This window comes from Acyrthosiphon pisum, chromosome A1 (genome assembly GCF_005508785.2).
Source record: "Acyrthosiphon pisum isolate AL4f chromosome A1, pea_aphid_22Mar2018_4r6ur, whole genome shotgun sequence".
NCBI lineage: Eukaryota > Metazoa > Arthropoda > Insecta > Hemiptera > Aphididae > Acyrthosiphon > Acyrthosiphon pisum.
The window spans coordinates 64,410,028-64,420,182 of NC_042494.1; the positions used below are offsets into that span (position 1 = coordinate 64,410,028).

At 32.5% G+C, this 10,155-nt stretch overlaps 1 protein-coding gene and 1 non-coding gene across 8 annotated transcripts in view; both read left to right on the top strand.

The window, feature by feature from the left end:
• The first annotated feature begins 3,929 nt into the window (after window positions 1-3,929).
• The window catches only part of LOC100168359 (protein goliath), a 62,986-nt gene continuing 56,760 nt past the window's right edge, over window positions 3,930-10,155 (top strand). For 3 of the 7 annotated variants that reach the window (XR_510458.3, XM_001947986.5, XM_003242508.4), the window contains exon 1: window positions 3,933-5,103. Coding sequence is in view for 5 of the 7 variants with exons in the window: in XM_001947986.5 (XP_001948021.2) it covers window positions 4,653-5,103 (451 nt within the window). In the remaining 2 variants the exon portion in view is untranslated. Of the gene's footprint in view, window positions 5,104-10,155 lie in introns of all 7 variants that reach the window. The other 4 variants (XR_001679006.2, XM_029487374.1, XM_029487373.1 and 1 more) reach the window with 3 other exon arrangements.
• Window positions 7,955-8,016, top strand: Mir3028 (microRNA mir-3028). The gene has a single exon (NR_040192.1). It is a non-coding gene; the product is annotated as a microRNA mir-3028 (primary transcript).

Below are 10,155 nucleotides of genomic sequence, written 5' to 3' on the forward strand. Positions count from 1 at the left end.
TCAGAAAAACGACGAATAAGATTTTCAATTACAGAATCAAGCTCAGCATAATATTGATTCACCAAAATGCTTCATTTGTTACTTGAGCAGAAACTTCTTGTTGGGCACTAGTTGTAGAAGTTACATAAAAATTTGACAAACGTGTACTTTCAACTCTGCTTCTTTTCGACCCAAGACCAAAAAATTAGAATGAATATAAATTACTAATCATAACATTGATATTTTTACAATTAGAAAGTAATATAATTTGAAAAAATACAATTTAGTAATTACCAATTGTAGGTTTCTCAATCGAAACTTGATGCTTTTTGGCAAATTCATTTATTTGATTCCAAATAACCAAAAATGTATCATCATTTTGATAATCTTTTAGACTTTGGATTACAGAATGAATTATTTGAGCTGCTTGTCCTAGAGAGGCGGTTTATTCTTGTAATCTATTACTCAGAAAGTTTACAGCAAGTAAAATGCATACAAAATAAATAGAGGTTAAATATACACAATTTTTAAAATTATTTAATAATGAATAACTTAGGTACCTGTAATATTGGTCGGTATGGCCCGGTGTGAATATCACCTAAATCATTAGGGCTATTCGGCTGTACTTTCTGTACTATTACGGGCTCTTCAGCTTCTTCAACTGTCAGTAAATTGTCTACTATGGAAGTGTCTTTGACCACTACGGGCACTACGCATTCATCATTTTTTTTTTTATTAATATTGAAAATATTAAAAACTTTATTGTTTATCTTAATATCGTATAGCAATAAATTCACAAAACAAATAAGAAATAAGTAATAACAATAACTGAAAAGTACAGAGGCGTAACGTTTTATAATTGTAAATATTCTTCAATATTCCAACCTCAATTACAAGACAGATGACAGTACGACAAAGCTTATCAATACAATCACTAAAAATTACAAAATAATATAAAACCCACAGTCCCAGTCTAAAAATAGATATTTTTCAGTCAATATATTTTATCAAACAAAATCGTTATCTCTTATCTATTTTACTTGAAAACTTTTCGAGATTTAAAATATTCATTTCTTTTTTTCCAAGTGACAAAATAAAATTTTACGTATAATATTTAAAATTAATGACGGATATTTTTTTTTTGGGGGGGGGGGGGGGCTAAACCATAGCTAGGGGGGCTAAGCCTCCCCCCTAGTTGCGCCACTGCACACGACGTAGCTATGAATGCGCCTTAACCCCGATATTTTCCGTAAGTCAGATAGGAAAACTACAGCAGTGGTCACCGGCCGTTTTCTCCACGTCATCGTCCGATTCTCAACGGTTCTCGGTGCTCGATCAAAAGATTTCACGTCACCGATCAGAATTAATAAATTCAATATTGTACGTCAAATAGGTATGTACCTATATCTTTGAGCCTCGCCATTTCCGGTACGGCGAAACGTGTCGCCCGTTTCCAGAGGATTACGATAGCTGAACGAGACGCGTCAAGGTAAGACACGAAAGTATACGGAACAATCATCGATATGACGATATATTATTATGTTATGTTATTCACAGGTTTCTCGTTGGTAGTGTATGACACACCTCCACGATCATTATTTAAAATTTATTACAGTTGAACATAATGTATTGTTATATATACATAGGTTTATAAAATGGAAATAAAACCTTGATGTATAATATATAGTCACAAAATCGCTAAGTCCTTAAATGCCATAAAAAATTGGTCTCTAGGCTCTAATATCTATATGTGATTAAAAATCCAAAATCTGAATTTTAATTAATGCATAATTTAGCCACGTAAAAACGGGTTCTTCGTGCTTCAAAACCACTTATAAGATGAAATACGGACACATATGTAAAGACATATTTAGGTGGGTAAACGTTGCCCCAAGTATATGTAATTTTTTCATATGGGCAATGGGCATAACTATTGACTGAATTGTCTTCTTATTTTATTAATTATTCGTAACAAATATTATTATCTTGTTGGAAAACAATTTTATTTAACTCGTTTTATGCACTAACGATTCATGTGATTATGAAAGAAAAAACTGTGTTCTGAGACTTGAGTGCTGTCAGCATGTACCTACATGATAGTAGAATGTGTTTAGTTTTCATTGTTGAATTTATTTTCTTATTAATTATAATATAATTTATGTAATGTGTATACAATTAAGTTGTTTGTTATCGTCAAAATTTTTTATTCATAATATTGGAGATGAGTAACAAAAAAATTTAGTACTGGGCCGTCAAAATTCTAAATGGATTTCCATCTCTTACTACCGAAGTGGGTGAAGAGAGAGACGAATATTGAACACCCAGCTTCAACATCTTGTATAGTAGGTACCTAATTTTAATTCAAATAATATCCATATTTCTATAATAGACTTATCGTTTTGAGGAATAATTTATTTGCAGAAGTCAGAGATATTAAAGGTTATATTTAATATTATACCTTTATAATATGATAATATAATATATAATATAATATATTGCACAACTATATTGTTTCTATCATCCCCTAATAAAAAAAAAATTGGTGAGAAAATATATATAAGTATTAATTATATGCTTTATTAAGAGCAAATCTATGATTGGTTAAGCTTAAAATAGATTTGGAGTTCACCCATTCATGTTGCATTTTTTAACTTCCGAGGTTAACCAATAAATATGTATTTATACGTAGATACATAAGCAACCGAACTCTAATTTTAAAATTTCTGTCACTAGAAGAGAATGGTATAATGCTAAAGATTTTTTTATCGAAACATTATTTACGATACATAATAATCATTTATTATTACAATATTTTGTTTATAACCCAATTTTGCATACAATTTCGAAAATATATTGTTTTTATTCTTACAATTTTGAATTTTAAATCTCAAAAACCTGAATTTTGAATGTGAAAGTTGGACAATGCGTAATGTATTATTATATTTAATAAAAGTATAAAAATAAAGAATTGATAAGTTTTATAATTCATTTTTAATTCTATATTATTATTATATATCATTGTAACAATGGAAAATTAATTAATTTCTTGAATAACATGACAATGTTACAATTATTTGTAAATTGTATTCCATAATAAACGATGTAATTACGATTCTAATATTTACTGACAAATGGATAATACCTAATTTATTGATACAAAACGTTGTCAGTATTAAAGTACAAATCTATCTTTATATTCTAATTATATTATATTAAATCTTTGCAAAATCTGATTTATGTATTATATATAATTTTATATATTTATTTGGAATAAATATTTTGAATGACATGCCGTTGTTCGACGTTTACTGGAAGTTTAGATTATTATTATATCAATTTGTTAATGAGTAATGGCTATAATGAATGGCCAAGATAATACAATTTCATATAAGAATATATTATGGTTATACGAAGTTTAAAATAATTAATTAAATATTAACCAAAATATCATATCATCTATAATATTTCATTTGAACTTTTAATAGGTATACCTCTACATAATAATATTTTCGTAATTCATTCTAAATCATACACGGCGGATGGTAATCAGTTATGTCATAAAGATCATAACGATACGGATAGATCGATATTAATATATTATAGGTATATACATCGGTACATTGGTAGGTACATGTTACAATAGCTTTGCGTCGGTTTTGATACTTCGATGTCAGAATTACACCAACGTCAAGTCGTTACAATGGTATAATAAGAATAAATAATAATATAATATAGGTATATAGGTAATAAGCAAAGTGATGTTTGGCGGTCAAGATACCAGACTACCAGAGGTTGCAATTTAAAATATGTGGCGGCGTGTGTTTTATTGCTCACCACGCAATCGCGGCGAACGCGACGGGTGAGCGTGCGGTATTTTAACGCTGCTCTGGCTGGCGGCATTGGTTTGTTATTGTTATTCTAAACGCTACAGCTACTACAACTTACAGTACAGGACCGCCACTGCTGTCGCCGCCGCTGCCAGAATAACGGGGTCCCCGTATTAACGTCACGCCGCCCGCGTCAGTGCAGTGGGGCCCGATAACAGAACGTCAGTAGTGTGCGAGACACGCGCCGTGGTCCACCGTTTCGCCCGCACATTAGGCGAAGACGTTTCGATCTCGATTTAGTCGTGTAGTCGTACAACAGCAGCTATAGTGTAGTCGCAGCAGCCGCGCGAAATTTTCACAGTAGCGATTGCGTAGTTATTTTTCAATTAGACGCGAAAAATCGTTATCGCCCGCCGACATTCGTCCCGGGTAGCCGCCTCCACAGCAGCCGCGGAATGCCCGACGGTCGTCTTTCAGTAACGGAAAGTCGTCGGTTCGCGGTGAATACACACACAGAGCCTGAGCAGACTAGTTCGATCGATCGGTTTCACAACGACGATAGTATTACCGTCGCGTCCACGGCGATGTAGTACAGTACCCGGTGGTCGGTCAGATTTTCGCTTTACCACTCCATTCACATTGAAAGTGTTACCCCGTTTTCGAGCAAATAAAATTAATACGGTCGGTTGAAAAATATCGATTATTGTTTTCCCGCTTTTAAAAAATAAAACAACTGCGCGTAAGTTCGACCCGGTCCGTCAGTCATCAACGTATTTTGGTATTAAATTGTAGGCGATCGAATTGAAATCGTCGTCCACGACGGCGGACACCACCATCCGCCTTGCCATGCATGCGATGCTGGCAGCGTGGACGTTACTCGGCGTGGCCGCGTCGTCGGACCCTTGGCCGGCCGCTGCGTCTACCGTCGACGAGACAGCCGACTCGTACACAACCGCGTACCTGAACGTGACCAGCTACGACTTGGCCACGGGCGTCGTGGTTCAGACGGAAAAATCAGAAATCGGAAAGTTCGGCGAGTATCACGTGGGGGCCGCGTCCGGGATGCTGTTGCACGTGATCGGCACAGACGGGGACCGCAACGGGTGTGCGCCCCCCGTCCACGGCGTCCAGGAACCGCCGGACGCCGGGCCCTGGATAGCGCTGGTGCGCAGGGGCAAGTGCAGTTTCCAGACCAAAGTGGACAACGCGCGACGGGCTGGTGCCTCAGCCGTGATCGTCTACAATGACCGTGAAGCCACCGACCTCGACAAAATGAAACTGATGCCTTCCGATCCCAGTGAGTACGACTTGTACGACCTATACTTACTTACGATTCTTTGTCACTTAATTTATAACTAATAAATTATAAGAATTATTTTAATTTGTCTCATCCCTTCCGTTTGCATAGTAACAATATAACGGACGCCGTTTTTTTTTTTTTTTATAAATTGTGCTTCGCTAAACACGATGACTCGTCGCTGCACTTGTTTGAGGGGACACACGTGATTAGAGTTGTTCGGTTTTCCCGGGAGACCGTAATGTAATGTACCTAATGTTTTTTACTGGCGTTTTCGAAAATTCACTGCGAATACGCATCGGGTTAACTGTTAACTATTAACATCACACTTACACGTAATAATATTTTATTATAATTATTGTAAATTTTAATAATTGTTGATACGTTTTTAAACGTTTAATAAATTGCAATTCCGAATTACTGGAATAAAAAAAAAAAATTACTATATCAGCGGGGCAACAGTAAATGATGATGATTGACAGTAGCAAACATTTCATGTTACACCAACAGTTTGCAGACTAATTTTTTGAATTAACAGCTGGAGTAAGACAATTTAAAATATCAGGCACAGGCAAGGTTGCCCGGAAAAAATTTAATATAGTACCTCTATAATTTAAATATCCCCTCTGTATAATTCTCGTATTTTTCATGAAAAATAGGTACCCGTACCGTATACCACATGCTAAAAAATAAATACCCACGCACTAAATAATGTATAATAATATAAGAAACCTATACACTGTCCTCTTACAAACACGCGAGTTAACGAATCTTTTACAACGGTGACGAGTACATCCGTCAGCCGTGTCGCCTGCGTATGCGATTTGCACTCGAGAATCATAGTTGAGCATATTGTCCGTTTTTAATAATAATATAAAAAACCATTCAGATGCGACGCACTCACTCGAAAACACTTAGGCGTAACCTGTATAATCTATAAATATTATATACTTATTGTAGCATACATAATTATGTATTATTCGTTATTTACTTGTAAATATTATACTATTATAGTGTATTGTAGACTAGACATAGGTACGCTACCAGATTATTATAATTATCAACAGTTTGCCACAATATTACTATAATATTATTAATGCTATATTATTAAATTTGTTCTCAGTTAGTAACCTTATCGTCATTTATTCGTGATATTTTGTTTTTTTACTCTTTCAGGCAATGAGCCAATAATAATAATATAATTATTAATGTATACAACGTAATATTTGTATGATTTGATGTCCTATTAAACTATTAAAGTATCGTTTATCTATTTTCAAATGAATATTTTATAACGTATATTTACTTGTTAAAATGTATTATTCGACGTTATGTATATTTTTTGGCCTATATTGATCATTAGAATAAAGATAAATTTTGCTGTCCTTATCGATATATAGTTACAATCAGTTAAAAAAAAAATAACAAATTACATTAAAAGTATTAGAAAACAAAATAAATGATGATCAATCAAACATAATATTAGTGAGACTTGTATATTATACGTCCTACATTGCTACTATATAGGTAATTACTTATAATAATATTTTATTACCTAGCTGAGCCTTTTTAATGTTGAAGCTTTTAATTATTTAAAAATCATTTATTAAAGAAGACATTGAAATCAAACAATTTGTACTGTTTATGTGTTTGGAATATATTTGTTTTGTCCATACTAAAGTATATAACTTTAAATAATATATCAGAATCACTATCATGGGACATTTAAACATATTTTATTTAAAGAAGGAATTTTTCTATTGATTACTTAATAAAGTATTTTTGGGGATCATTCTTAGTCCATTAGTCCAATACAAATACATAATATGATAACTTAATAATATAATATAATATAATATAATAGGTAAATTATATTAGATTCTGAGCGGAGTGAGGGATCTAGTGGTTTTACAATGGTGTTCATTTTTTTAAAATTATTATTCTGGATAAAAAATGTCTACCGGAAGCAATGCTTCGATTTCAACATAGGTATCGTATTTTATCTTTTAGAAAATTGGATCAAGATGGTACTTTAGAGAGGTCATTTTTCGATTTTCTCTATAGTTATTTAATGCCACGGGACAAACCACCTACAAATCACGAAAAACCGCTAAAAATGGGATTTTAATTTCTAACGCTTTATTTATAACCATAGAAACGATTAAAAATAAAAATAAGTATTTAGTTATTTTGTTGTAATTTATAATATTAATTCGGAAATAGTATAAACCTTGAATAAAGTAAAAAAAAAGTTTTTTTGGTTAACTAGAAATAATTATTTCCATTAAACCATTGTTATTTGAACCATAGGTAGGAGCAAGTATATTTTGTACTTTAAGAAAGTAGTTTTTGGATATTTCTAGTACGTAGTACTTTTCCAAAAAATAAATTCATAAAAAACCTGAACATTGTATAACACATATAACTTTTACAATATGAATTATCTATAATATCAAACATGTACTATGAAATATTCACACATAAACACATTATCATTATAATGTATAAGAGTATAAGTTACTCCTCACACACTGCAGCGGTGGTAATAAAATTCTATTGTCTTGGCGGTACCGCCTCCGTAGGTAGCGGTAAATTTTGTTCGGCTGAATTTTAACATATTAGGTGTGTTCAGACCTAAAACGTGAACATGAACGAACGGAATTTTAGTACATCGAAATATATCGAACACAAATAATATACCATTGGGAGAATTCACGTTCCAAGGGGTTTTTAGCCGTTGGCGGTAAAATCGAATAAAATGCTATTCAGTATGAACGACATTCGGGAATTTAATCCGTCACAACAATTCGCTTGCGTTTGCGTTCCGAGCGAAGGCTAGCAAACGTTGGACAATGAATAGTCTGCACTGTTCAATCTCTACCGAATTCGTGTACGGTTTAGACTATTCATTTTCCAGTGTTGCTGAATGCTGCAAGGGCGCCCGCAGAAACTGAGGAAAGGGGTTCAAAGTCAAAAGTCAAGAACATAATAGGGCACAAACATTTTTTTTTTACAAAACATGATAAAAAATTATATCAACTAAAATAACGAGAGAGGGTCAGAGGGACCATGCACAGCCCTCTCCCGGGCCCTCCTTGGTCACCCTTGACCTATGTCGTACACATTTTATTTGATCTTATACCAACACGGCGCCAACCACTCTGAACGCATATGAATGTACCAAATCTGAATTTGTTCGAGTTTGTGGCCAAATTTATTGGACTTTTACGCTACCACTAGCGCTATAGCTAGTGTGCGTGCGTGCTCAATCATAACAATATAAATATGTGATAAATATTTTTATAAGTTTAAAAATCAATAGTTAGAAAATGTTTTAGGTTTTATCATGACAAATATTGTCAATTGATAAATAAGCTATAATAACTATCGGCTATCATATTAGTATATTAGCTCGTATATTTGCGGTGAAAATGTTTGGTTTGGTTTTCAAAATAGTTCTGAATAATCACCTGATATCTACTAGGAACCATCTGATAATTGAATATTGCAAATAACAGAATATTTTCGCTATATGGCCTCAGTGGCGTAGCCATAATTTTCTTTCGGGGGATCAACTTTTACACTTTTACAGATTAAATACATACTAGCACAGATATATAGCTGAAAAAGTGCTAATACTTATAGTACATTTTTAAATATTTTAAATATAATTTAAGACTTTTTGAGCAACTATCATAGACCATTAAAATAATTTTTTAATTTTCTTAAAATTTCGGGGGGGGGGCTTCAGCCCCCTCAACCCCTCTCCTGGCTACGCCACTGTACGGCATGTACACGTCCTGCTTGCCATCGTAAATCTAGTGTGTATACTCAACAAAAAAAACTATAAAAATGATTGTACGCCGTATACCCCCATGGCCTTACTTCCCAATACACCACTATATATAATAATGTACACATAATTAAACTTAATAAGATGCTACTATTATCGTATACGCTACAATTATATATTTAGAACTTTATACAAGCTATCATAATAACTTACGTTTTATGCATTTCACATATTTTACATTGTATAATTATAATTTACAGATATATTATAGCTATCATTATATATTTAGTTTATAGTTTTGTTCGTATATACGGTAAACATACAATATAATATATTATACGTCATACACAATATTAAACAGGCATTGAAAATCCATTTATACCGACTATACATAGATAATAATTGTGTTTCTTTGTTATCTCTGTTTGAATATTATTATTTAATATTGATAAGCTATACACTAAGCAAAGTTACCTATGTCATATAGGTAGTAGATATATCATATATTTATATGTTCCTGTATACTACCTACTTTGTAAAATAATAATTGTGAAGTACTTTGCAATCTTTATATCTATACTTCTTCAATATACATATAAACAAAAACCTAACCAATTAATTATTTTTATTTATTCTTTTACAGTGTGATCATGATTTCAGGTAACACTAAATATTTCGCAGAGATGAAATGTTTAAATTTTATACTTTAGGCGCGTGAATGCGTAAGATAACATGTATTTGTTCAAATGGTAAAACCTCTTTTAGCACAGAATTTGGATTGATTGAATTTTTGATTCTAAGTGGAACGATGAATGTATTGATTTTACAATGATGTGTGTTTTTTTTTTTTTTTTTTTTCATTTTTTTTTGTGTCTGTCATCACCTTTTAGGACAGTAAAAGTGCTTAGATTTTCTTCAACGGTATCTTTTCTGATAGGAAAGTGAATCTAGTTGGTACTTTGAGGGGTCAAAAGTAAAATTTTTTCAATAGTTTTTAAAAGCGCCTTGAAAAACAAAAGAAAAATTAAGGAAAAACGGGAATTTTTACGCAAAATCTGTTTTCGATAAAATTGATTTTGGTTTTTGGTGTAACTTTAAAACGAATGACTATAGATCCATGAAATTTTCACTGGTTGTTTATATTTTCTATACATGATAAAATTTTCAAAATATTTTGATTTGTTTTGAGCAGTTTACGGACAATTTCAGATTCCAATTTAATTAGTTTTTATTTCTATGAATGTCAATAAAACTTTATT